Here is a 27,938-nt window from a genome sequence, read left to right as displayed (position 1 = left end):
TGGCATTATGAAAAAAAAAAGTGAAAAAAAAAAAAAAAAAAAATTGGAAAAGGGATATATTTAAATAAAAACAGCTGGAATGTAATAAAAATAAATAGAACTAACAACTCATATTAATAAGGTGAGTTTTAGGAAATTACTGGATTATTTCACCATTTCATGATTATATTACATATATTTATTTTGTCTGTATTTATTCATATTTATTTCATAATGTCTTGTGTTTTTATTTATTATTTATTTGAATTTCTACCAGTGATCCAACCTTCTTTTCCCCTTTCTCCTCCTCCAGATTGCTTCTTGGACTTTTCTTAATTTCAACCGACCCCTGCTGGAAGATTCCCCCGCTGTCACCATGAGCGCTTGCAGCAGGAAAGCCTTGACATTGCTGAGCAGTGTCTTTGCAATCAGTAGCCTGGGGCTGCTGGGAGTGGCGGTGAGCACGGACTACTGGTTGTACCTGGAGGAGGGCGTTATTATGCCTCTGAACCAGAGCATCGACATCAAGACCTCGCTGCACTCTGGCCTCTGGAGAGTCTGCTTCCTGGTCGGTGAGTAACGAGTCTGGGGGTGCGTGGTTCTCTGTGCTCGTTTAATTTGACTAAATCAGGATTGTGGCACAGATACGTGTAATGGTGTTAAGAGGGGACTGATCTTTATTCAAGTGTTGGGAATTCATAGGTGTACAGATCCAATTATTGGCAAATTTTCAAAGATGTTTTATCAATATTAATAAAGTTATGAATATGGTTATTAATAACGTTATCAAATCAACAAACAATCAAAATGGGGCACCACTCTGGAACTTCAGGGACCAATAATCAAACTGTGAAACAGTCTCATTTCAGTGGTGTTCCCTTTAAAATACCAATCTGAATGAATTTGATTCATTTATCTGGTATATTCTAAAGGAACAAAGGGAAGGGTGAATTCAAGCAACGACCTGTTAAACCAGCTGGTCATTACAATAAATACACAAATAATCACAGATAACTGCTATTTAAAATATAGTAGAATTTATTAACTTCAAAATCATCAATGGCCAATCAATAATCCTTTGATCAATTAAAAACCAATATACCCTTTTTAAACTACCTCAAAAACTAAGCAAAAACAAACCAGCATGTGATGTGAGGAGACACGTCTGTGTCTGTATGAGTGAGTGTGTGTGAGAGAGTGCGAGGAGGAGCGGGTGTCGAAATGTAGTCTAGCCCAAAGACTACAAAAATGGCTACTCCTGTGAGCTGCACAAAACTATTTAGCCTCAAGAGGGCGGTAGTGGTGCTGGGTGCAGCGCTGTGTGGCTACCGGTTAGCTTTCAGGCTAACTTCTCACCATAGACAGTAGCATCTTACAGACCAAAAGAACACACTAGCTACTTTGCTATGGGCTAGCGGTTTAGCTATTCACGCACGTGTTTGCGTGTGTGTGTGTGTGTGGTTAGTGAAAGAAGAAAGGGGAAAGAAAGAGACACACTTAGATCTTAGTTATCGATGATGACCAGCGCTCTCAGTCACTCAGGTCTGGACTAATGTGAAATTAGGGCAGACTCTGAGAATTTCGTCTGACCGAGGTGAGGTTCATTATAACCACTCTGGATGCACTAAACAGCTGATTCTCCGCGGGGATAACACGGCTCCGCCGGTCTACACAGACAGTGAACAGACGGACTGATGGAGATTATTATCTCGCGGAACAGTAACTAAACTCCTCAGCAGTGGGAGAAGCCCAAAATAGCATTTACAGTCTGAACAAGCTACATATTCAACACAACATATCAACAAATGCACCGTGATCAGAGTACATTCACAGAAATAGATTTGACTCAGCGGTCACAATCATAGATTAATAAATTAAACGCGCACCCGTAGCGCTTATCAATCGATCACATTAATGGTAAACAATGGCAACATTAGCCTCTACACATTAATAAAACACACTATTCCTCTGCCCAGAAAACCTTAAGCCTTCTACTGTGTGTTCAGTCCGTTCGTGTCTGTCCATAGCTTTCCACGGGAAAAACAGAACGCAATCCGGCCGCTCGTCAACGGGCGCAGAGAAAAGCTGGTCCCCAGGGCAGCGGGGACAAGCCAGAGTCGACTTTGAAGAAACAACGACGTGTGTTTCCAGGATCCCTTAATTAAATCCACTTTGTTTAGAAATGGAAGTTTTTAGCACAAGCGCTTGTGTGCTTCCTTCAGCAGCGTGAGCCACCAGTGGAAGACAATGGAAAAAGGTGTGTCCGAAGGTTTTATAGGCCCCGACCTCATGCTGTGTTCAGGGGCCATTGAGCGAATGGGGATCCAGAGTGCTCTGGAAGGTGTGAACTACAAGCTTGTAGTTTTTAGAGTTTTGACCACTTTGGCCACTCCTTCGTGGTCATTCGGCCATTTTGTGATCTTTTCCCGTGGGGTGACCTGTGGGAGTTTGGTGACAAGGCTGTGGTTTTTCCACCTAGGCCAAGATCTCTTTGTCTGAAAGACCGCATGGTCTTTTGTCTTTCAGAGACAGATGCTCTGAGGCCTTTTGGTTAAAATCAGGTTTAACACAACTGACACAAGGATGTTCATTTGTATTGTGCAGCGTCTAAATGTGGCAGCAGCAGTGAGAGGATCCTATCATACTGACATATCATCACTGCATCAGCCAGCTTTTGACATTCACAAGAACTTCATCAGTGTGTGTGTGTGTGTGTGTGTGTGTGTGTGTGTGTGTGTGTGTGTGTGTGTGTGTGTGTGTGAGTACATGAAGCAGAGTGAGAGAAAGTGTTTGTAGTTCTCTCTTAAAGCATTCTGTGTAAAATTAGTCCTGCAACATAATTATACATTCACACACACACACACATACACACAAAAACTTGCTCGACAATTCTTCAGAGACAGATGTCATCTTATTGTGCCGCGGATAATTCCAGCTCTGTATGTGATGATGCTGAAGTGATAATAATGACTGCGTAGTCTTTGCGAGATGGGATGTAACTCACACATGATGTGTTAAATTATAGAAAAAAACAATTAGAAATTGGTTAATTAGAAACAGTATTGCCTATATCTTCCACATGATGTACATTGACTGTGTTGGCTCACATGCTCTAGTAATACAAAATAAATTATTTGTTGTAAAAAAATGTTTTTACAGGGGGTTATGTTACCAGGCAACCAGTTGAGACTCCAGGAAATTACTGCTCCCGGCCAATACATTTTTATATTTTTGTACGAATTAAACAAAAAAGATGTGTAGTAAAGAGCCTTAGAGGTGGATTTTGTTACCTTCAGACAGAGCCAGGCTAGCTGTTTCCCCCTGTTTATAGTCCTTATGCTAAGCTAAGCTAAGCTCCAGCTGCATATTTACTGTACAGACATGAGAGCGGTATCAATGTTCTAATCTAACTCCCGGCAAGAAAACAAATGAATGTTCTTCCAAAAATATTGAACTGTTACTTTAATGTACAGTAAATATATAAATATGAATAAAACACGTTTCTTTACGTGTCTTTTGTTGACATGACAGTCTATAGTTTTGGCTCATTGGATTCTCTAGAGTCTCTAATAATGTCCCTCAGATGTCACTCTCAGTCCTGCAGCAATCCTCAGTGTGTTTCCACCTTACCTGACCTCCACACCAACCTGCACACCTGCTCCTAGTTCCCTCATCAGCTCCACAGTATAACTGCCTGCTTTTTTGGTCTTCTTGTTCCTGTTTGCCAGTTTTTGGCCTTTTGGTTTTGTTTATGAGTTCTGCATTTAACAAGGGACATTGAACAACTCTCCCCATTTCTTTCACGTCTCCTCATCCCCTCTTCTTCACCTAAACTTTGTCTCAAGGTTTTTTTTTCTTTCGTATTCAGGTGGCGAGTCTGGTCGCTGCTTCACCATCGCCTACATCATGCCCATGAATGTCCAGTTGTCGTCAGAGTCCACAGTAAACGTGCTCAGTGAGTAACTTCGGGCTTAATAACTCAAAGTGCCCCCTTGAGGTTGTTCAAATAAACAGCCGGGGGTATTTTCATGGCAAAAAACGTGTTGTTTTCCATTTAGGTTGTGCTCCGAAATCACCTGAATGTAGCCAGACAGATGGGTCTGAGTCATCTGAACCCTCATGCTGCTCCTCTCCAGAATACTTATTACCTTTCATAGATAACTCACCTCGCAAGTCCTTCTGCATGGCTCAGTGTCAAATCTTTACTGAAGGATAAATCCACCCTAGTAAATCAGAGTAATAATCTCTGAGATTTTAAAAAATCCGGCAAAAGAGCAGACGATAAGTATTGGGATTAATGGGATAAATCAACAAAACATTTCTTAATTTCACTTTGAGATACAATGAGATACTCTAACGTTCCTCTGTCTAAAAGCATCTTTCTGCCTCAGTTTTTACACTGAAATGTACAAACCCATCTGCTGGATGTTTTGGGGTTAAACAGTAGCTTTCCTCCTCTACTCAGAGATGATCCGCTCAGCCACTCCGTTCCCTCTGGTCAGCCTCTTCTTCATGTTCATCGGCTTCGTCCTCAACAACATTGGCCACGTCCGGCCTCACCGCACCATCCTGGCATTTGTCTCCGGGATCTTCTTCATCCTCTCAGGTAACACTGATCTTCTCTCCATTCTTATCTCTTATCATGTTTTTTTGTCCAATCCTTAATTTAATTTCTCTGTCTCTCAGGTCTGGCTCTGGTGGTGGGCCTGGTGCTGTACATCTCCAGTATAAATGATGAAATGCTGAATAGGACTAAGAGCAGTGAAACCTACTTTACCTACAAGTACGGCTGGTCCTTTGCCTTTTCTGCCATCTCTTTCCTGCTCACTGAGGTGAGCAACTGAACACAAAAAAGAAACGTTTTGTGTCTTTTTTGTAGCATGAAATTGAGCAGTTGAATACACATTCAGACACTATTATTAAAACATAACAATTTTTAGTTATACTGTAACTAAAAGAAAAACCTCCAAGTATAACAATAAAACAAATTAAATTCACTGCACGAGCTGCTTCTCATCATTTTTCTGTGCATCCAAAAATCTACTCATATCCTGGACTTTACTGTAGCAGAAACTTCTGACACTTAAATTAAAAGTGGTTTAAGTTTTCTCCATAGGCGGAGTTTGACATTCGAGCCAGAGGGGGCAAAAAAAAAAAAAAAAAGCACGAGCACATATGGACAAAACAAACATGCTAAATAAACATATATGTTTATTTTTAAAGCAGATTTTAAATTACATTGTAACAATTTAACAATCCGCCCTTATGAAATCCAATCACGACACGGCTGTCTTGGAACACAATAGACAGACGGTGGCGGAATGCCCCGTCACTTAAATTCAACTAAAATTTAACAGTGAACAATCAGTGTTTGACCTACAGTCTGATGAGATGCCTCTCCAAATGCAGAAACGAAGCGCAGTCACACCATAAACTGTTAAGACACGTTAAGAAAAAAGATCTGTATTTTGCCGTAATCCAATGACACGGAAAAAAAGTAATCCACAGCGATCAGTAGATCCACAAAAAGGGTCACAGTGTATCCAGCAAGGCTGATACAAGCGTCACATTCACCAGCCAGCTCCAAACAGGTGAACGTGGCCTCGCCACTTCGACGTTTAAACAAAGTGGAATAAAACATAGGCTATAAAAGTCCAAATCTACGCAAAACGCACAATCAATTAGTAAACTGACAGCAAATGTATATAGGCTACATGGCATTTAGGCAACCTTTATTGCAACGTTGGCACGGCAAGATGTCCAGACTAGGGCAACAGTAATTTTCGTTTTTTGCGTCCGGCATATGCGTCGACAATGGTCTTAGGTGAGAGGCAGAGCCCTGAAAAAATATAGAACCTTCTCGTTTTAAGGCGACGGTTCAAACTACTGCAGCACCACCCCAATAATAAATATATAACTTCATTTACACATGTCTGACAATGCCGGTGATGTTTATGGTACACATCATTGTATTTTATATAAGACAGGGTAGGATGGTCTTCTCTCCAAGAAAGATGTGATACTCACTGGTATCTTATCTATAAGGCCCTTGGTAAAATTGGTTGGAAAACTGCCATCTTACCTTACAGAACTACTTTGTCATTCAGAGGGACATTATCAGACTTGCTACTTGGACAGCCACTTGAAGGTTTTTACTCAAAAGGTTTATAGTTTAGTGTCCGTGAGAGAGTGTATTACAATAAGAATCATGAGTGTTCACTTCCCTCCAGTGGTCGCTGATAGGACCTGCAACACCACATTAACTTAATGGCTAACACGCACACACTGTTACAGTAATATCAGTATAATTGTTAATATCAACAGTTACCACTCATTATAAATGTGGTGTATAAGGTATAAAAACTTACAACACTTTAGCTGATTTCTTTCAATTGACAAAACTGAAGCAATCACAAACAACTATAGCAAGGTTTTGTGCTGTGGAGACTGGTTTATGTTGTAAATTGTTGTTCTTTTGCATGAAAGCACTTCTGAGCTCATTATCCTCTGCATATATTTTGATCCGTTGACTTAATTTGAATCTCACGTGTCCCTCTATACAATGCAGAGCGCAGGCGTGATGTCCGTCTACCTGTTCATGAAGCGCTACACAGCAGAGGAGATCTATCAGCCTCGTCACCCCGGTTTCTACCGCCCTCGTCTCAGCAACTGCTCCGACCACTCGAGCCAATTCCTCCACCCAGAGGCCTGGTCGCGTGGGCGAAGTCCCTCTGACATCTCGAGTGAAGCTTCACTCCAGATGAGCACCAGCTATCCTGCTCTGCTGAAATGCCCCGACTATGATCAGGTCTCCTCTTCACCCTGCTGAGGGGTCAGCCATCACAGCAGAGGCCGCCCAAAGCTTTCTGAAGGCTCCCTGAAGGATCACATGGGGTCCAAAGGCCTAGTGAGTTTCCTTTCAAGAAAAAGTTACTTAGATATTTAACTTTGAGTTTGATGTTTTTCAGGGAGAAAAATATGTGCAGCTTTGGCTGTGACCTGAGGACTTAAATATTTACAGCTGAGGTGCTTGTGGATTTACAGTCAGAGATGCTTATTGGGAGTTTGTTGTTGTAGCAGCACCTATGTTTGTTTTTTCTCCAGGGAGAGGCAAAGTCTGTAGGTTTTAGAAGAAAAACCCAATATGATGTTATTCTTTCTGCAAAGGTCTCAAAAAATCTGGTATACAGTAATTACCTTTGAACTTTATCTGAAAGGGGAAATAATGTTCTACTGTATGTTTTGGTTTAATTGTATCGGTGCGTTTTACCCTCCAGTGCCTCATACTGTAGCTGTTTTTTTTTTTTTTTTTTGTGAATCTCTTGGCTTCGTCATTTTGCAAGAAATGAATGCATCTTATGATTTTGTTTCTTCTGTGGCAGTATTTATGTATCATGTCACACTGAAACATTAGCAAACCTAACCCTCTCCCTAAGGCAAAGACTTGTGTGAGATGCAATGAAAAGACAATCCATCACCACTATAACAACCATCAGATAGCAGTTGACGACAGTCCTGGCAGGAAACCATAGACTGTAAATAAGGAAACTCAGGCTCAAGAAGTCCTGTCAACAAGCATCCAGAGGTTGTTGTTGGGTTTGTTTTGTACCTTAAATACACTGTTTTGTCGCTAACATCATAACAGTAAGACATGACGAAAATGTTCATTCCTGGTGTGATTTAAATAAGGAGAGACATCAAGGTACATTAAAACATCCAGACTGAACAAGCTAAGATCATACATATTTGTTTTATATAGATTTTTATATAGTATGTGCAGCTGTTGGACATTAAATGAATAAACCATGAGAGAGTTGATGTAAAGATGATGCTGCAAATTAGGTGCTGTTTTTCCAAGTGTCGGTGTTGTGGTAGCACTGCTTTACCATAAAACATGTTTGGTACAGTGTGCAGGAGTCATCTGTAAAAATGTCCTCTCACAGTGATTCTACATTTATCCACTGGAGGGCAGTGCACAGTTTGTTTTGCAGTTTCTTGGCACAATTGTCAAATAAAAATCTTGATTCCCTTAAACGTGTGACATACATTCAAATTTATGTTTTTAAAAGTACTTTTATGTCTTCTGTTGATCCAGTAAATGGATTTTACTGCTTATTTTTCATACACAAATAATGTCAGACGTGTCTATTAAAACCTCATTGTATAAATCCTCACATGCAAATGTATGTTGTCAATTGTCACATCCTTTCAAATATAAATGCTTTGTAAATTTCAGTAATCTAAACTGATTAAAGGTTACACGTCCATCCTCAAATTTACAGTATAACTTGGGAAATTTTCATGATCCCCTCAGAGGTGAAACCGAGTTTTACATACAGGTACAACAGTTCCCGAATGTGGCACAGGCAAACATCAGAGAGGGACAACAGACAGCTCATACAAGATGTGAAAGTTACTGTATGTGTAGTCTCGCTTTGCCAGACCCTCCTCCAAAGCGAGCTGGAGGAGAGTCTGGCTACTCCACATAGCATTCGGGGATGGGAGGAAAACGTGCTCTGGTTTATTGGCATTTCTTTAAATCAATCACAATCGTCTTGCTAAGTACCGGAGAAAAGCCGCAGAGCTGGCAATCACTTCGGTGGAGATTACAGTTAAGTTTAGGCAAGAAAAAGTGAATGTTACGTGGCGACGAAAGTTAAGTTTAGGCATCAAAACGACTAGTTAAAGCTGCTCTCACACATTTCTTAGGCTACAAAATTTTTTGTCACATACAGCAAACATCTCCTCGCTGCCTGTCCCCTGAACACACTGTAAAAAAACACGGTCTCTGTAGACAGCCCAGGCTCCACAAACGGCAACAAAAACATTGGATTTGGGGGTGGGGGGTTAGTGCGCAGAAGCACGGAAGGGAGGGGACGGGATGAGGAGGAGGGAGGGGCGAGCTAGCCTCAGTTTTGTTTGAAAATACTTTGAACGTCAACGAGAAGTGCCGTCACCCAACATCGCTTAGAGCACCTTTAAGTTTAGGAAATGATCGTGGTTTGTGTTAAAACACTCCCAAGGAACACGCATTTCCTGGGTGAAAGTCTGTTTTTTTTCCCGGTAAGCGAACTCCACTACATGTTAACACCCAGTCGCCCACCCATCCTCCCCGACGACCTCCCTACTTGGCCAGCCGCGTTCTTATACAGCAGCATTGAATGTGGTGCACACAGCAAAAAAGACGTGTAAATCATACGAATTACAGTACTTATCTTTTTGTAGCTTTTCGAACGTATGGTTCATGAGAACAGGCTGACACTGACAGTGAGAAATCTGAGTGGTGACTTTTTGTGGAAACTAGCTTTTAACTTTTGATGGATCTAATCATTTGGTTTTAGACAGGAAGGGTTCATTTGCAAAAGCAGATATCTCTGTTTTTTGCCTTTTGACACAAGCTAAATACACTCAGTGGTCACTTTATTAGGTACACCTGAACAATCTAATGCAATCCAATAGAACAGTCAGGCCATAACATCTATCTTTACGATGCTAAATGTTAAGTTCGGTGCTAATGTTCAGTTTTTGTTGGCATTGTCGTAAATGTGTAAACTCTATTTTAGGTTTCCTGCTGAAGTCATAGTTAAGCAAGGTTTTGAATGCAGGATTTTTACTTGTAGTGGAGTACTTTTACATTATGGTATTATCACCTTTGCTCAAGTAAAGGATCTGAATACCTCTTCCGCAACTCATTATTGACTATGACTTGAAAATGAAAAAGGAAAACCAGTAGAGGATGCTCTCTCCCTAGTCATATTCCATATCTTCTCTCCCACTCAGATTTCTCTCAGGGTCGCAACATTTTTTGATTTACCTTTCCTGTTAATTCACCTGCTATTCTACCAGGTTTAATCCCACACTGTTGCGCTGCATGATGGAGGATGACATGTTATACATTCAGAGCTCGTCACCTCGCGAAAAATATCTGTATAATTTATTAACGACAGCTCATGACTTATGCAAATAAGTAGGTCAAGACATACATCAATAATAAATACACCATACATCTGCTGTATGCTTTATGTATACTTTATATAGATACACGTAATGTACAACGTGACCGCTTTTACAGAGAATAAAAAAGTTAATGTAATTATAAGCCCACACAGGGCAGTAAAAGATAATATTCTGCCCTGACCACAAGGCTTAAATTTTATTTTACAATCACATAGAAAACTACTGCCGTTTATAGTTTTTGACATCATCATTAATGATAGTATCATCATCATCATCATCACACTGATATTACACCACTATAATCATCATCATTAACAACAAACATTTTCACTATAATCTTTATCATCATCATTAATACAACCATCTTTCTCACTTGTCATGGCTTATTTAAAGAGCATCGGTACAGTTATTGACCAGTATCATCATCATCATCATCCTCCTCCTCCTCCTCCTCCTCCTCCTTACCCTCATATGTTTACTTATGATTATGTTTAAGGCTTTTGTAAAGAAGACCCCAAACTTCAGTTGATGCAAACGTCTGCCTGTAGGCTCAAGCATGTTACACAGAGTGTGCATACTACAACAAAGAGACCAGAAAACCTATACATTATATGTACATACATAACTTAAGCATACATTGTATAACATGTACAGGTAGTATTAAACCATTTCACAAATGAAAATAAATACAAAAATGATAAGTTGGTTGGTTATACTTATATACTTTCAGAGAAGAACACAAAAGCAAGCAAGACTGTTTAGGATTACAAACCAAACGCAAACAGGATCACAACAATACATCGACCTTCACTGACCTAGGCCATAGACAAGAGAAGAAAAAAAGCTTAATCGGACTGGTACCCTATTGGGCCATTGCACAGCCATAAATAAAACCTACCCAGCAGACCATTTTTAAAGTTAAAATCCTTAAGGTTTTCATGAAATTGAAACTTTTCTGTGTATTTGGGGCATTTTTTTCATCAGTGGATCATTTTTTATTTTTAGAAGAGAGTACAAACAAGAAGGATCAGCCACCGTGAACTGTTAGCTACAGGTGACAGGCAGTCACATTACATTAGCAATTAATATTGACTAACTTCATTTTGTTTGATTGTACTGTAAAAGGATACAAAAGTTGCTGTTGTGTTGCATTTTTGACAAAGTGGCTGCTTAAGGAGTGCTTGCTGTAGTATTAAACAGCACACTTGCAGTTACCACCATTAATCACGGTTGTGTTGCCAAATTAACCAGGACTGACATCTTAAGGATAGCAACTTTACGTCCAAAAAGAAAGTTTTTATTTCAAGCTTCAAAAGCTCCTTTTCTAGTCAACTAAAATAAAAAAGTATGCACATTTCAAAATTCTCTGCTCCACACAAATAAATTAAATCAGCCCAGCTGACTCAAGACTGTAATTCTTTGTTAGGAACCTAAATGTAAGCCAGCGCTGTTTTCTGATTTTCTGTTACTCTGAGCAAGGCTTCAGCCATGGCACCTGCAGAGAAGAATCAGCACCAGAGTGAGAAGACCACATGGTCCAAGTGAGGTTATGCTGCACTGACGTACCCACCACCTCCCAAATGTGTTCATCTGTCTCCTCTTCCCACCTTTCATCCTCCAAATGTCTTAATTCACTCTTGCGTATCGTTCCCCATGTAGTCGACAATACATCTAAACTCTACTTTGAATTACAATGACCTTTCATAAAGCACAATGGAGGGAATGCTTGTATGCACACATACTGTAGATCCTGTGTGCATTGATAGCATGCACACTGCTGCATACAAACACACACACACACACACACACACACACACACACACACACACACACACGCGCACACACACATGCACACACAAACAAACATATTGGTCTATAATAACCCACATGCATGCATGTGCACCTGAAACATGGCAGTTGTGCATTAGGGAGGCCTAGAAACATGTTATGACCATGAGAGGGGGAGGTATGGGGGTGTCCATGAGATGGATGAGAAACAAACTGACTTGGTTGTTTATATGCTGCTCAATGCAAGAGTCCACATATCTGTTAGCTGGAGGTCTGCTGTCCCCTCAGTAGTGTGTGATGTCTCCCCAGCAAGTGTAGATGACTTGTAGACAGTCCAGGGGCGAAACTTTTTTTTTCATAGTCAAAGTCTTTTCTGGGGTTGAAGGACTTTTCTGTGGTGTACCAGCTTCGCAGTGTGTGTGGTTTATGTGTTCATGAACTGAAGGAGAGAAAGATGGAGGAGCTGGAGGTTGAGAAGATTGTCCCTCTTCACTTCTTGTTGGCGATGCGTCTCTTCCTGGTGGCCAGCATGTCGTAGAAGGGGTCTCTGCTAATGCTGGCCCTGGAGAAAAGGCCAATCAAAGGACAGCGATGAAATAAATAATAAGACCACATGAGAAGAGGGTCTCAAGCATCTTTGATATGGAAATGTAGGCACATTTATACAAACCCCTGCCTTAACTAGATCAAAAAAATGAAAAAATGTTTGTGCAGTGACCTAGTTTGGTTTCCATGGTTTCTGAAAAAGCCCCCCCCCCCCTCCCAAGTTTTTTCTTAGTACTCCGGTTTGCTGGAACCTCCTCCAGAACTCGTAGTAAAACACACAAGCACACTCTCCCTCCCACTATTCTGCAGGTTTATAGGTCTGAAGGAGGGCGAACAAAGGTGCTCCAGATTACTGACTTTTCTCCTGCTCCCCGTGTTTTTCTAAGAGAGATGGAAAGGCAGCCTACAATGAGAGTATGTGAGTCAGGAAGCTATTTGGGCTCTACCGAGGAGCCCAGTTTCACGGCTGCTAAATCGTGTTAGCACCAGCACTAAGCAAGAAGAGGCTCAACCCCCCACTGCGGATATCTCTGATTCCCTTTACAACGCTACGCACTGAAGAATAAGTATTAATCTGTATTATCTGTATGTGATGACTAGCCTGCTCTTTCAAACTGCTCTATTGTCATTTTGCAAAACCCAATTTCATGAAAATCTCCACTGTAAAAGTGATCAAATCCAAGAAAGGCTGCCGTGACTCATACGAAATAACGTTTCCTCCATTTCTGTCCTTAAAAATATGTAAACAACCTAATATATTTGATGGAACTGGAAATATAAAAAAAACATACAGTACAACACATAGCATAGCCCACTTTCTCCATTGACCCAGTTGGTCCCCCATCATCTGGGTCTGTGTGTTTGTGACTCAAGAGAAGCAGATCCAGCGTTGCCTCTGTGAGCATCTCTACTTTAGAAGAGGGGAAAATCATAATTTCCATAAAACGCCTTTTATCTCCCCAGACCCCGAGTCCTCTTGGACCCCCTCTGGTGAAGCACAAGCTGCAGCTTGTTAGCTGCCGTGGCTGTGAGTACGTCAGCCCAGTTTGGAGCTGCCTCTCCTGGATAGGTTTACTGGGTTTGCTGGCTCACCCTTGGGCTGCTATAAGCAGTGACTAATCCCCCATCATTTCCCCAGTGAATACTCTTTGAGAGTATGGAGGGGGGGGGGGGGGCGAGGATTGCACTACATTACAGTATACTAGTGTTCTGTTCTGCTGAGCCAACTCTCTTTGACATTGCACCATCTTCTATGCAGGCGATTACAGAGCAACATTTGGGTCACTGACAGCAAGGTTATTATTATTACTGAGAGGTACAGTATGTTTGGGCTAAACCACACTTTGGTTGTCTGTTTTACCATTTAAATCAAATATTGTAATGACATACTCTGCAAAACAATGACCCATATAAGTATCTTTCCTAGGTCTCTTTTTCGTCAGCATTTTTCTTACAGTCAAAGGGCCAGACTAGAGTGTAGTGTATGTCTGTACTAGCTAATAGTTTTGTATGATAACCTTTATTGAGTAGCAGCTTGGTCACTGTAATCAGCTCATGAAGTCAACCACCTACCTGGTGCTTTAGACATTTTGAGAAAACCGCTTTTTTGCTTCTTTTTTAAGATTATCTTTGGGGAATTTTAGGCCTTTATTATATAGGACAGCTGAAGATGTGAAAGGGGAGAGACAGGGGGAATGACATGCAGCAAAGGGCCGCCGGTCATAATTGAATCTGCGGCCGCTGCTTCAAGGACTCAACCAGGTGAGCTGTCCAGGCACCCCATGCTTTTTTGCTTCTTAACCGAGTATGAGATGAACAGATTGATACCCTCATGTCCGTACAGTAAATATGAAGATACAGCCAGCAGCAGGATAGCTTAGCTTAGCATAAGGAGTGGAAACAGATGGAAACTGCTAGCTCTGTCCAAAGGTAACAAAATCTGCTTACCAGCACCTCTAAAGCTCTCTTTTAACACGTTATATCTTTATTGTTTAATCTGTACAACAGTGAAGTATAAAAACAAGTTGGGGTTTTACAAGGGGATTTACTGTTACTACTAATGTGGAGAGTTCAGATGAATAAACCCTCTCAGCAAAAAAACTATTTCCCCAAATGTCAAACTATTGCTTTAATTGTGCTTGTGAGGAGTCTTACTTGATGGATTTAATCCACTCCTCTTTCTCTTCCGGCGTGGGCGCTGATATCCTGTACACAACGTGGTTACCCTCAACAACCCGCCCGTCTGCCTCTGTCTTGCAGGCTTTGATCACCTGGCCCTTGTGATTGGGGTTATAGAGCTCAAAACAGTTCTGGAGAACGGACAAAGAGCAGGGCATCAAGACATGTACTTACAATTTAAACATCCAATAAACACGGTAACAGAAGAGAAAAGATTCTAAGGGTCTCTAATGAGGTAACACTCACTGGTTTCCTGGGCTCCTCCACCTCCCTGATGCTGAGATTCTCCAGCGGGATGATCCCACGAGGCTCCTTGTCCTAAAGGAGAAACATGAGAGGATGGAGAAAAACAACCAAGTGAATACAAAGAGAAAGTGCAATTGACGGCAAAGTAAGAAGCAAGCAAACAACAAACGATATAAAGAGGCAAGACGAAGCAAGAGGTGCATTTAAGAATCATATAAAATGAAGACGAGGTGGGAATAAACTGACAGAAAGAAAAATGAAAGAGGAGAGTAGAGGAGTGAGGTAGGGATAAGAGGATACAATCCTATGTGATATATTTTGCTAGCATGGAAATCAACCTTGTCCCCCTCCTCTCATCCTTGCTGCTCTTTAACCGAGCAGATAATGTGTGTGGAGCAGTCAGACCAGAGGACGCGACATAATGATAGTGCCCTGAAGAATAATACCAGGGTAGAGAGAGGACAGTGCTGATGTAGCATCTAGCAGGGACATAGAGGCAATGATAAACATCTTCAACCAAGCACACATAAGCTTATTCTTACAAAAATTGACAAATAGTCAAACACACATGGACACTAGGAGTCATAAAGAAAGAAATACTGATGAATAAACACTCTTTGTTGCCAAACAGGGCCGACCCAAGCCTGTTTGGAGTAACCTTTAACAAGTGCCAATGTGCTAGAACATAAATCTTGACAACTGATGACCAATAAGCATTTGTTAAACAGCAGCCACGAGTAAAAATTACAGGATACTGATATGTTGAATTTCCGTATGTTGATCTACTCCATATTTTTCCCCCTATTCATTATAATCCCAGAATTTGTTATGGCTCCCCCAAATTCTGTAGACGTGTGAAAACACACAGAAACCAGCACATATGCTTGCAAAGAAGCACTTCACTGATCAAAACATCATCTTAGTGTGACACTCACTGTTGTGTATTCAAAGTAGTAGAGGCAGTTGTCAGTCAGGATGAACCACCTTCTCTTCCAGGTTTTCACTCGGCCCCCTGACAGGAAGAGGAAGAGGAGACAGGAAGTCACACAAAGGCCACAGTGACAGACCGGCTGTCTCCCATCAGGAAAAAAGAGCCCGGATGTGACAATCGCTAATGAAGCTGACCCACATCCAATTTTATAGATATTATAAAGTAGTATTGTATGGATATTTGTTGCTAACTCTGACTTCCAGACTTGTTATAAATCATAAAAAAGACCAAACAATGCATTTTAAATTACTGCTTCTACATGTTTGTGTTTTTCAGGTCACTGCTGTAATTCAATTTCCTGTGTAAGAAAGGCTGCTTGTCATTACCCACATGATCATGTCATGAGGCAATTAGACACACATTAATACTTAATTGACTCAATAAGCAGTACATGCCATTGAAAAGTCAATTAGTACATTTGTCTGATCTAAAGTGTACGACAGTTTATGTAGTTTTCTACTACATGTCTAAACCTTCATGTAAAGGAAGGTTTGATATTGACAGTTTATTGCATGTTATGGTATGCCTCTTTTGTTTTTAGGCTTTTTGACATGTTTTTTCTCTATGTTTTAAACTCAGTGTTCCAGATTAATGCTGCTGTGGTTGGATGTTCAAAAGTAAACCTGCAATAGAGAGAAAGTTCACTTCACTAAAATATGCAAGCAAGCCAGTTGGAAGAAAACTGAATAGTATGTGATTACAATCAACCACCACTATCTCTGCTAACTTTGAACTTTGTTAAATGATGACTCACACAACTGATAAATTATTGCTGACTTTACTTATTCATTTTTAAAAGGCAACAGGATAAAACCTCATTGGCTCTCGGGAGAGGGGAGCAAACAGCACTTGATAAGAACCCAACGTGGCACCTAAAGTACCCTTGAATGAACGCACATGTAGACATGTAAGCACAAAAACACACACACACACACACACACACACACACACACACACACACACACACACACACACACACACACACACACACACACACACACACACACACACACACACACACACACTAAACCCCAGAGCAAGTTCACCATCTCCAATGTTAACTTGTGCAAACTACGAGTGCAAACGTCCAACACATTTGAATCGGAATTCAGCCTCTGGCAGTGACTGCAGTGTTGGAAGAAAACACCACTTGCTGACACTGAGGAAGCTCTGTGGAGACACGTACGATGTGTGCATGCAGGCTATGAGAAAGATCTACGAATGCAAACCTAAGCTCACACACACTTGCACAAAACATGAATGAAGACATGCACTTGAACACAAGCACTTTATAATCATTTCCTGTGTGTGTGCTTTCACCTAATATTCCTGATTAGTTCCTCTCAATACTAACCATCCCTTACGGTCACAACGCTTCTTACTGCAGCATTTCCATCCTGTTTTTGTGGCGCCCCACATGACCCTATATGGGCCACACATAATTACAAAAGCTCTTTTGTAAAGTTTCCTTACATTTCAATAGACTCTGGCTATTGAATAAGCTTGGCCACATTTCCGCTCTGTGTAGAGAGATTTGCTAAGGCATTTATTCCTTTACATCCTCCAGGGTTTATTTTTAGAGCGTTAATTTAGAAATATAGCAAGAACTGGTGTGGGAAATGGCTCCAGGGAGGAATAGCACTAGAATATAATCACGTTAGGTCTGTGAGCCACATTGGGGCTATTTGCATTCATACTCACTAGTTTGATGAGACTAAAGAGACGTTACACAGAGGGAGAGGAATGTGTGTGTGAACATAGTAATAAAACTGATCACCAGCAGTGTGTTTGCCCTTTAACTTTTGACAAACAGTATCCAGGCTATTCAAGTTTTATGTTGTAATAAATCAACCTCTAACAACAATTAAAAGTGCTGAAAATAGGTTAATGTCTTTAATGTAGTGTGAACTGCAGAGCAAAGGAGCAAGGTCCAAATCAAAACTATGTGTAAACAGACAGGAACGAGAAAGCAAAATAAGAAAATAGAAATAAGAGCATAAATTATTACCTCATTAGGAAAGCATACAACCACATCCAATCCCATTATCCAATATTTTTTATAAGAACTGATGTGTGTGGTGAGAATGTGCACACGTTATGCATACATACACATAAAGCGAGGTGGAAATTAAACGTATGTAACCCTGTTTTGTTGATGGGTAGTGTTCGGGCTACAGTTCCTCATGGATACATCTTTTTTAATTATGGCAAAAACAGTAAAACACCCAACATCACTCTTTCTTCTAGATTCACATTAGACTCTCTACTCTGTGTTACTGTTACACTCATATCTGTCACTTTAAAACAATGGCAGGTAGGGACTAAAATGACTCTGAGGCAAGGGGACAAAAATAAGCAACTTAAAGGTTACACATAAATATTAAAAATAATACTTAAGTAAATAATAATACAATAATAACTGTTCTAGATATGTTGTAAATTCTGCAGCTGTCCTATATATATATATATATATATATTTATTAAGATATCATTTACCACAGTGTAGTGTACAGCTCAAGTACACAATATAAACTTCAGAAATCAAAGTAAACCAACATACCATGTATACAGTAACTAAGCTCCTACGAAGTTAGGGGGCAGAATCTAATAATAATAACTTTCTTGTCTACGATGAGATCATTTATACACTTACTTTCAATTAACTACTTTGATCAATGTTATTATTTTTACTTACATTGGCAACATGAGTTTATTTTTGTATGTTTTTCTCATTTGAACATTTATTGTGAACCTTTGCGATATTTGATGATGATAGAAAGATTGTTTACAGTTTAATATATTTTATCATATTGGTGCTGTAAAGAGCCACAGCCATGCACAGTTGCCATGTGTAATGACGGCTGCTCTTTTCATCGACAGGTCTACAGACTGGTGGAGCAGGTATTGATACGCAAAGAGGTGATTAATGGTGTCCCAACATCCATTTTGTGGCTTTATAAGAAAGAGCCACACATATAAACAGCTTTATAAATGTGACAAAAAGAGCGTGTTTGCATAATATCTGGCTTCATGTGACATAACTCTGCACACGCACATATGCATCTCGACTTTAAGATGAAAGTTTAATAGCATTTTTCAGCATTTGTTCCAACATATTAATCAGGTAAATGTATGAATCTCACCTTTATCTGCTACACAAAATGTTACCAGTGATGATCTGTTCCAGTTCACGGAGTCTAAAACATGATACATTACCTCATCAAGTGAGAGAGCATGAGTGATATTGACCTCACTCTGTCCTAAAAGTCTCTCTCGACTGTTAGAATAAAGCCGTAGTTGTAGTGAGGATGAGTAGGAGAGTAATCAAATCATTCAGGATGTCTTGCATGCAGGGGGGATGTGCAGAGAGAGACACACACACACACACACACACACACACACACACACACACACACACACACACACACACACACACACACACACACACACACACACACACACACACACACACACACACACACACACACACAAACCTAATTTAAGCAGCCAGCCCTCTCTGTCTGGGTTGAAGAACGTGTGCGTCAGGTCATTCCCATCATCCTCTGGGATCTTAAAGGGTTCGCTCTTGATGCTGTCATATAGATTCTGAACGGAGAAAGAAACCAAAAAGAGAGGAAGATTATGGAACAGAAATGTTCACATTAACACTTCTAGACACCCCCGTCTCCAAACACTCAACCCAGCCTTCAGATTATCGGTGCATTAAACAAGACATTGACAGATTCTATTTCGGTGTCAGAAAGTGAGAGACATTGATTCATACCTCAATGACTCAGGGAGCTGCAACAAAGTGTCTTTTTTTACTTACGTAAAGGAAGCCAAGGGCACTTTGGTAAAAAAAAGTCAGCCTACAGTGTGTGGGTAGATTAACTTCCTTTTTTGTGTTTTTCTTTGAAGTATTACACAAGATCATTAGAATCAGTACCTGAGGGGGAAGATCTAATTCTGCTGAGCTACAACATCTCAATTAGTGATGCGTGACTGGAGAAATTCCTTTAGGTTTCTTCTTCTGTGCACACTACATTGGATACATTTGTCATACCTAACAAACTAATAAAGTCATAGCTCTCACCCTGAGTAGCTCCTCTGGGAGGTCTCCCCCCTCATTGATCCCTCTGTTCATGGAGATAAAGCGCTCCACGGGGGGCTTGTCTCTGACGTTGGGATTGTGCAGGCTTGTGTTCAGCATAATGATGGCAAATGATAGGACATAGCAGGTGTCTGTGGAGGTAATTCATTATACAATGTTTGTTACGGGGAAACATAAAATATAGCACAATCCCACATCTCTCTGTGTGTGTAGAAAAACTTTTCGAAATGTATGGATTAGTGTGGACATTATTAAAATGATTGATTTTTTGTCACTAAGTATAAAGTATATAAACTAAATTATTGATATTGTAATACAAAGAGATCCTTCACTTATATTTAAATTCCAAACATTTTCTTCCTCAAATTCTATTGCGAAACTCAAACTTAGCTCTTATTAAAAGTGTATCAGTGGGCTGTACAGTGGAAGGTATTTCACTCATTTATTATAATGCTATTGAAATGACAGCACAAATGATTTGTGATCAGCAATCCATCAACAGATTTTCTCACAAAAATGTAGGACTCAGTCTAATAAAAATGAGAGTTTAATCAACAAAGAGCCCCATATTCTGGGACACACAGGCGGCTTTGGAGGGCTGCAGTCATGAACACACACACACACACACACACACACACACACACACACACACAAATCCACATCATAACTCCTGCTAGCCATCCTCCACCTCATCCATCCACACACTAACTGCCCCAGTCAACATCCCCTGCATTGTAATTTACGACCCTGAGCGCACCAGTCCTGAGAGATGACCCATAACTAAGTCTGGGTGTGTCACCATTGCACCACATTAATATTCATGACCTGAGCTGTCACCTGTGTCCTCCTCAGCACTCGCTTGATTAACACAGGAGCATAAGACGATGTGCGACAGGCTGAGATTGCACTAATGACCATTGACCGATGATCGATTTCATTATCACTGCTGAAGACACCAATAGTGAACACACTGCAATTGGTGAGGAAGCTGCTAACTACGGTGGAAAACGGCAAAGGAAACAGACTGTTGCTCCAGTCAAGTTATGATTCTCTGAAAGCAGATATCTATGTAGTCAGAAAGTGTCTCCAGCATTTTAGGAAAAATCTCCATGGTCATTGCCACATGCTAGATGTCTGCTGGGGGAAGACAGACATTTATCTGAGGCTGAGGTGGTCTGGCTGGCCCATATTATCTATGGACTGTCTAGCTGAGTCTGACTCATAAGTCTGCTGCAGTGTGTGTGTGTGTGTGTGTGTGTGTGTGTGTGTGTGTGTGTGTGTGTGTGTGTGTGTGTGTGTGTGTGTGTGTGTGTGTGTGTGTGTGTGTGGTACCTGTGGACTGGAAGACACCGGGATTGCATTGGCAGTACCTGGAGGCAAACGCCTCCATCATACGATCAATCTTCTGGGCTTCGCCAGGAAGTCTGAAGCTCCACAGAAACTGCCTACAACATCAGGAACAGAGAGAGAAAATGAATGACAGATCATAAAATATTGCAGCGGTTGTGGCCGGGTTGGCTGAGTGGTAGAGCAAGTGCACATATACTAAGAGGTTTATGCCTCGACGCAGAGGTCCAGGGTTCGAGTCCGACCTGTGACAATTTCCTGCATGTCTTCCCCCCCTTTCTCACCTAGCTGTCCTGTCAAAAATTAAAGGGGGAAAAGGTTGGATATTCAATCTAAACTACAAACCCTACTATATGTCTCAGATGTTTGTTTTTCATTAATCTTTCGTGAATGCAGCCTAATCCGGTGTTATGACCAACATTAGCACTGCATAAAAAAACACCATCATCCCATTCTTTTTTAATAATTCCAGTGCAGAGGCATTTCTTTAACACAGTGCTATATTTGGTCGTTAACTCACCTTAAGGCTTGTACGAGGTTGAGGTCTGCAAACTCATGAAGCTCCACAAATGCCTGGAGGACCTTGATGTTAAAGTCATCCCTGAAGGAGAGCAGGGTCACACATGTTTAACTATTTACACTCTTTCCAGTCAAATAGAAACAAAAGAAACTGTTAATACGGGATTCATTTCGGAAATGTACTACAGTGACAATTTCATACGTTTTGGGGGTCAACATGGAAAGTAAATGCAGCCATGTCACAGCACTAGTTTCAGACAGAAAGCCACTGTGTTTGCAGGCAGGATAGAATCCTTGTTGTTTTGACAGTCCTATCCCCATTGATTTCCCTTCGATAGGAACCACATGTCCGCTCAGTTATTTTACTGGCCCCGTCTCCCGTCGCTGCTCCGCTCCAGAAATCCAGACCACCAATTTCCTGGAGCTTTATGCCCTCGTCTGAGCACATGCAGTGCAGATCTGAAGGAGATGGGGAGAGGAAAAAGAGAGGTGGAAGAAAAACAGAGGGAAACTGGAAAGCTCACCGTTCCCCTAAGTAGTCCCCGATGACTGTTTTGTTGAGCCCCTCGCCTTTGTAGAGGAACTGTGCGATGTCCTCTGGGGTGTTCTGGAGAAGATCGTTCTCAAGAAGAAACTGGATCCCCTGTTAAAAAAAAAAAGAGTGCATTTTTACACTTCAGTTACCTGTTTTGGTCTGTTTTAATAGCCCTGATAGATGGCTTGGAGATATTTTAAAATTGTATTCAAGATGCTCAATCAAATCATGTGATATTGATTCTGAACAATCGGTTTAGGACTAGGCCTGACCTTTTTAGGGTCCATGTTGAATTTCTTCCTCCCCATGGCGATCTGTTTGTTTCTTTGCGTGGTTTTGCTGCAATAAAAAAAAAACACAGACAAATCCATCACGTTAAGGGTGTCCCCAGGCTGCATGTTGTGTTTGTTCAGTAGGTAAGTTTGGAATGGGTCCATCCAGGACGTAACATGACTTTGTTTATTTACTACTCCGTCACAGTGTGTGCACAGTGGGCTTAACCTGAAATAACTGGAAATAGGCTAAACATGTCTAACGTAGCATCACCTGTCCAGCACTTGTACATAAACAGTTTAATCTATCCTGCAGCCATTTGGATGTCACTCTTCCTGAAAACATTTTGCATGCGCTCCAAAGGGAAATCTCCACCTTTGTGTGTCTGTGCATGATCCCTATGCTTCCTGTGTGCCCAAAATAGCCCAAGCCCCTTTGCCAGCTGCACCTGAGACACACACACACACACACACACACACACACACACACACACACACACACTTCACCTCATCAACCAATCGAATGAAAGGCTCTAAATACAGACTGTTTGGCTAATGTTGAGTCAAGGGACTGTCCCGCTTCACTCCTCAAACAAAGGGGGATTAACACACACACACACACACACACACACACACACACACACACACACACACACACACCGACAGGTGTGAGACTCATGGAAGGAGCGACAACATGGCTCAATGGCTTTGAAAAGCAGAGGAGGCAAAACGAAAGAATGAACTAATCCTGAAACGATTAGTCAATGAATCAAAAAGTCAACTGACACATCAAAATAGGAGGATGGGTTCATTTTTCCAGTTTTTTTTTATCAGTGTACATTTATTTTCTTTGGGTTTTGGACTGTTTGTCAGACAAAATAAGCAATGTGAAGCCATCAAAATGGCAAATATTTGCTGGTACCAGCTTTCTAAATGTCACTATTTTCTGCTTTACCCTGTTTTATATCATTTTAAACTGAACATATTTCGGGTTGGACTGTTTGTTGGACACAACGAGAAATCTGAATATGTAATCTTGGGCTCTGGGAATTTATGATGGAAATATTTCTGACATTTTACAGACAAAACAGCTAATCATTTTTTATGGAAAATTAACAGCAGATTGATCATAAAACAATCATTACTTGCAGCCCTTAAACAATTAATGAATTAGTGAAGAAAATAAAACTCACCTCTCCCCTACACAGGTTAGCTGCTCGATCTCAGTCATTACCTCTGCAATCTCAAACTTCAGCCGCTGCAGAGAAGAAAACAGAAAAATGACTTATTTACTTATTCCATAAACTAGAACTTGAGTTTTATTTATTCTAAAAACAAAATAGACAGGGGAGGACAACACAGATCCAGCTGCAGCTCTCAATGAACAAGTAAATACTGTCAAGGTAATTTGATAGGTATATAATATTTCATAGCAAAGAGCATTCTTCTTTTAGGGTTTCCTTATAGTTGGGGATGTGTGATATAGTTAAAACTATGGGTTAAAATCAATATTACACAATCTTAATGAAATCATCCTAACAGGGCATGTCTGCCCTTATTAGTGGACAGTTGGGAGGCGACATGAAGTGCTCGATAGGATTACTTTTCTGATATATAGACAAAATCACACACAATACATATACAAACTATTGTTCAATGCCAATATGTCACTTTGTTCAGCACTACATCAGAAGAGTCTTCAGACTCAATAATGAATAAATACTTCAATAACTCATTCTATTAGTTTCCAATTTGATCATAATGCCCAGCCCTACTTACGAAAACTTTCTGCTGCTTGAGCAAGTAAAAACGTCATCGTTAGGCCGTTACTCACTTCAATATCATCCAGAAGCTCTTTTTTCCTGCGTCGTATGTTCGACAGCTCATCTCTTTCCTCCACAGACAGGTCCTCAGGTACTGAACACAGGGAGAGGGGAAAATGAAAGAGCATATGTGAGCGAGAGAGGGAGGGGCAGGTTTATAAGGATAGATTAAATTAATTCACCTTCCGACCAGCCAGTCAGAGTCACAGGGATTAAGTCGGGCATACCTGTTCAATGAGCCATCCTAAAGACATTACTCATGACCTAAATTAATACACTAACAGAGAGGAGTTCATACACTCTCAGATATGTTTGTAAAATGTGAACTCAGTACATTCATTCTTTTTTTTAAATCTATTTACCATTTAGGTCTTTGGTCTGTGCATATTTTTCCCACTGCAGAATCTATTGTTGAACTCTTGAACTCTCCTCTTTGCTGTAAGGGCATACTACCTTTCAAAACTGTGACTGGAGCAGGCTTTGGAAAAACATTAAACTGTCTTTGAGAAACTAATGTTTCTACTGGGACAGATTATCACATTGTTTGGGAATGGTTTGTCTTTGGAAAGTAGTAAGCATGATTATATCATATATATTATAGGTAAGAATTTCTTTGCTTACTCTATCATCTCACAGGTCTGGCAGAAGCAAAGACAGCTTTCTGTTCACTGGAAAAGGCCTCATGTTTTCTCAAAGACATTGGTTACTCTAATGGTCAGACATTATTTATTCAGAACAAAGGGCTGCCAGAAAAGATGGGGCGAAGGCATTTGGGACAGGCGGAAAACAAGTTGTGAACACAACGTTAAGATATTATCACCTTTTAAGATGATATGGGGAATTTAACAGTTGCATATTTACACATCCAGCAGTTACGGAGCAATTATATCACTATGTCAAGTCATGTTTCTGGCTACCTGGTGAATGTAAGTCCAATATTCACTTTCTTTTTTAGATAGACCTTAACAGTCCTGCCCACAGCCAACTCCGGAAGTAAGAATACAATTTCTCCGTTGACAATTGGAGTATAAGCCATAAAATCTTAACCGTCGATGGTAGACTTAAAACCAGCTACAACATGACTAAGCGATTATATATGCTCATATAGACGCCAAAAGTTCATGGGGCACCAACCTTGTTTTGAGATAAATGTCTTTTCTTGGCAATGTCTTGGATAAGTACTTCATTACCCACAATCCTAAGCGTAACAGCAACATCTCTGATTTGTCCAACTCGTTGTCACCATAGAAACGTTTACCGTACCCGCAATCCGTGAACGGCTAGAGCGAGCTTCTGCCATTGAAGTCTATGATAGTTTATGTACACGGTATTGTACCTTTGCCTTTTTTGCCATTTTCAAAATGTTTTTTTGCGCCAAATCAAATGTTTTATGGTCACCATTCATCTCGTAGCTGGTTGGCTAGGTTCCAGACTTAAAAGTCTTTATATAAGCAATTTTCAAAACGTCAATGAAACAACTGAATGGGGAAAAACACTTCCGGAACCAGAGCCGTTAAAAAAGTGGGCGGTCACTGTTGAGCTCTATTGTGCAGCCATATTGTTGTCTTCTGTCTTCATATGTATTGTGTTTGTTTATATCTCATGTCGTTTATATATAAATTAATTTAAAAAGTACCATTTCCCACCTTTATACAGCACCTTTACAGTATATACAGTTTTACGCATTTATAATATATAGCAGGTGTTAGAAGTACTGTAGGCTATTACACAAAAGCCACATATGAGGAAAAAGTTTCTCATGAGAATTTAAATTCCAAACCAAATTAAAACCACAGAAACATCCCTGTTGGAAAGCAGATCACTTCCACAAATAACATCCTGGGCTTGACGCGCACACACACACACACACACACACACACACACACACACACACACACACACAACTGAGCATCTGGTGAGTCCTGCCCCCTCAAATATTGGCTTTCAGATAGTCGACTTGCGTCGGGCCCTCATTTGGGGTAATTATCACTGCAGAGAGAGAGCGGCACATCACGCAACATGCGTGTTTTACAGCATGAGCACACAAACACTGTATACACAGGTGAGTACACAATATACACACCATGCATACAGAATTTACACTTCACACACATTACAGGTATTTTATTCTACACTGTGGGTCCCCAGGAGCCACCTCCTTATCTTTCATTTAACCGTGCCACGTCAACCTCCCCCCCAAGATCCCTCAGGAGGACCTCCCCCTCTCTTCTCCAACACATCAGAAAAGAGCAATGCATCTGAGAGCAGGCTGACAGGAATTAGGTCATTTTCACATGGAGCTATACCAGATTGTGCTTCTCCTACGCTGTTTCTCTCGCACACACACGCGCACACACACGCGCACACACACACACACACACACACACACACACACACACACCCTCTATCTTTCTCTTTGTCCGCCTCCACCCCAGTGCTTGAAGTGGGGGTGAGAGCACATTCAAATCCCCCAACGAATCATACCGCTAAGCAGCTTTGCAATTCAGACGCCCCCCTCTCAATGTTTCCCCTCTGACTGTAAATAATAGAAAAAGAAAGTAAAGTTATTTCCTCTCGTCTTATCTATCTACTGCATCTTTCTCTCACACCCTTTAAATCATTCCATCCCCTCAGTCTTGCTCTATAAGACAAAGTGATCATGGACTATTAGGTTATTATGTTCTGAGGGCTCGGAGCTCATGTTATCACAGACGAGCAGCCAGTCAAGAGAGCTGGGATCCAGATGGCTGTGTGATCACTTCTCTCTCCCACAATGATGCTCACACAGTATCTTCCAACTTCTACAAGATGAAACAAAAGAAGAAAGGCAGAGGAGAGAGAAAGAGAACTACTTTTTAAGAGATATATGAAACCTAAAAAGATGCTTATGGAGTATACATACCATGTCTACCAAGCATTGTACAGCTGAATGATGACTCACCCTAACTGTTCAAGATATATAAAAAAAGGTTATTTTACTGGCTTCACTGCAATAAAGAAAATTCCTTTGTGATAGAAATGTTGACTGTAAATGTCCTTAATGGCAGTAAGACAGCTGCTGCTGATTTAATGGAATCCTATATTTATTGTAAACTGTAAGACTGAAATTGTTAAGTATAGACTGCCAAGTAAATGTTTTGTAATTTTTGTCAAGTCAATAAAAGTGGGAGGGAGGTTGTTGGGGACTGTGTGGGTGGATGAATTGGATCTCTGTAAAGGATTTTGTTTTCCCTTTATTTCTTGCCTTTCTTTTTTATTTTTTTACTTTTGTATTTTTACAAAAAACTAACACATTTGTGTTCAGATAGAACAAGTGTGCAATGGAGCGGCATGAAGCAAATGTTTCAACTTGAGCAAAAATGTACGAGTATCCCGTAGATTTACGGCTCTACTTTATAAACATCCAGAGACAAGATGAAAAAGGAAATAGACTGGAGGAAACTAACAGAAAAAAACAGGTGAGAACAAACACCTGAACACCTTTATTTTGTAATTGAATGTGAAAGTGTTTTTTGACCGATACAGTTTCGACCTGAGAGAAGTTTCCGACCTTCGAGACAGTAGTTGACAAAAACAATCTCACTACGAGGTCCATTTGGTATCTGTTTTGGAGCTTTCAATCATATCACACGATATTCCTCAGCAG

The 27,938-nt window shown here is 40.6% G+C and overlaps 2 protein-coding genes across 7 annotated transcripts in view; one reads left to right on the top strand and one right to left on the bottom strand.

Annotated features, from left to right (window-relative positions):
• Positions 1 to 355: 355 nt before the first annotated feature.
• cacng5b (calcium channel, voltage-dependent, gamma subunit 5b) lies at positions 356 to 6,808 on the top strand. Its single transcript, XM_078270004.1, has 5 exons — positions 356 to 551; positions 3,848 to 3,934; positions 4,445 to 4,585; positions 4,666 to 4,811; positions 6,548 to 6,808. The coding sequence occupies exons 1-5, from the start codon at positions 356 to 358 to the stop codon at positions 6,806 to 6,808; spliced, it is 831 nt and encodes a 276-aa protein (XP_078126130.1).
• Positions 6,809 to 9,992: 3,184 nt separating this feature from the next.
• Positions 9,993 to 27,938, bottom strand: part of cyth3b (cytohesin 3b) — a 33,561-nt gene continuing 15,615 nt past the window's right edge. For 4 of the 6 annotated variants that reach the window (XM_078269626.1, XM_078269628.1, XM_078269629.1 and 1 more), the window contains 12 exons: positions 24,304 to 24,386; positions 23,663 to 23,727; positions 22,470 to 22,536; positions 22,187 to 22,305; positions 21,664 to 21,744; positions 21,129 to 21,241; positions 19,779 to 19,927; positions 19,180 to 19,291; positions 15,630 to 15,706; positions 14,695 to 14,766; positions 14,425 to 14,579; positions 9,993 to 12,286 (listed from right to left, as the gene is read on the bottom strand). In XM_078269626.1, the coding sequence (XP_078125752.1) occupies positions 12,214 to 12,286; positions 14,425 to 14,579; positions 14,695 to 14,766; positions 15,630 to 15,706; positions 19,180 to 19,291; positions 19,779 to 19,927; positions 21,129 to 21,241; positions 21,664 to 21,744; positions 22,187 to 22,305; positions 22,470 to 22,536; positions 23,663 to 23,727; positions 24,304 to 24,386 (1,166 nt within the window). In that variant the 3' untranslated portion in view covers positions 9,993 to 12,213. Of the gene's footprint in view, positions 12,287 to 14,420; positions 14,580 to 14,694; positions 14,767 to 15,629; positions 15,707 to 19,179; positions 19,292 to 19,778; positions 19,928 to 21,128; positions 21,242 to 21,663; positions 21,745 to 21,864; positions 22,161 to 22,186; positions 22,306 to 22,469; positions 22,537 to 23,662; positions 23,728 to 24,303; positions 24,387 to 27,938 lie in introns of those variants that run through there. The other 2 variants (XM_078269627.1, XM_078269630.1) reach the window with 2 other exon arrangements.

This window comes from Sander vitreus, chromosome 15 (assembly GCF_031162955.1).
Source record: "Sander vitreus isolate 19-12246 chromosome 15, sanVit1, whole genome shotgun sequence".
In the NCBI taxonomy this organism is placed as follows: domain Eukaryota; kingdom Metazoa; phylum Chordata; class Actinopteri; order Perciformes; family Percidae; genus Sander; species Sander vitreus.
This window is presented reverse-complemented; position numbering and strand designations above follow the sequence as displayed.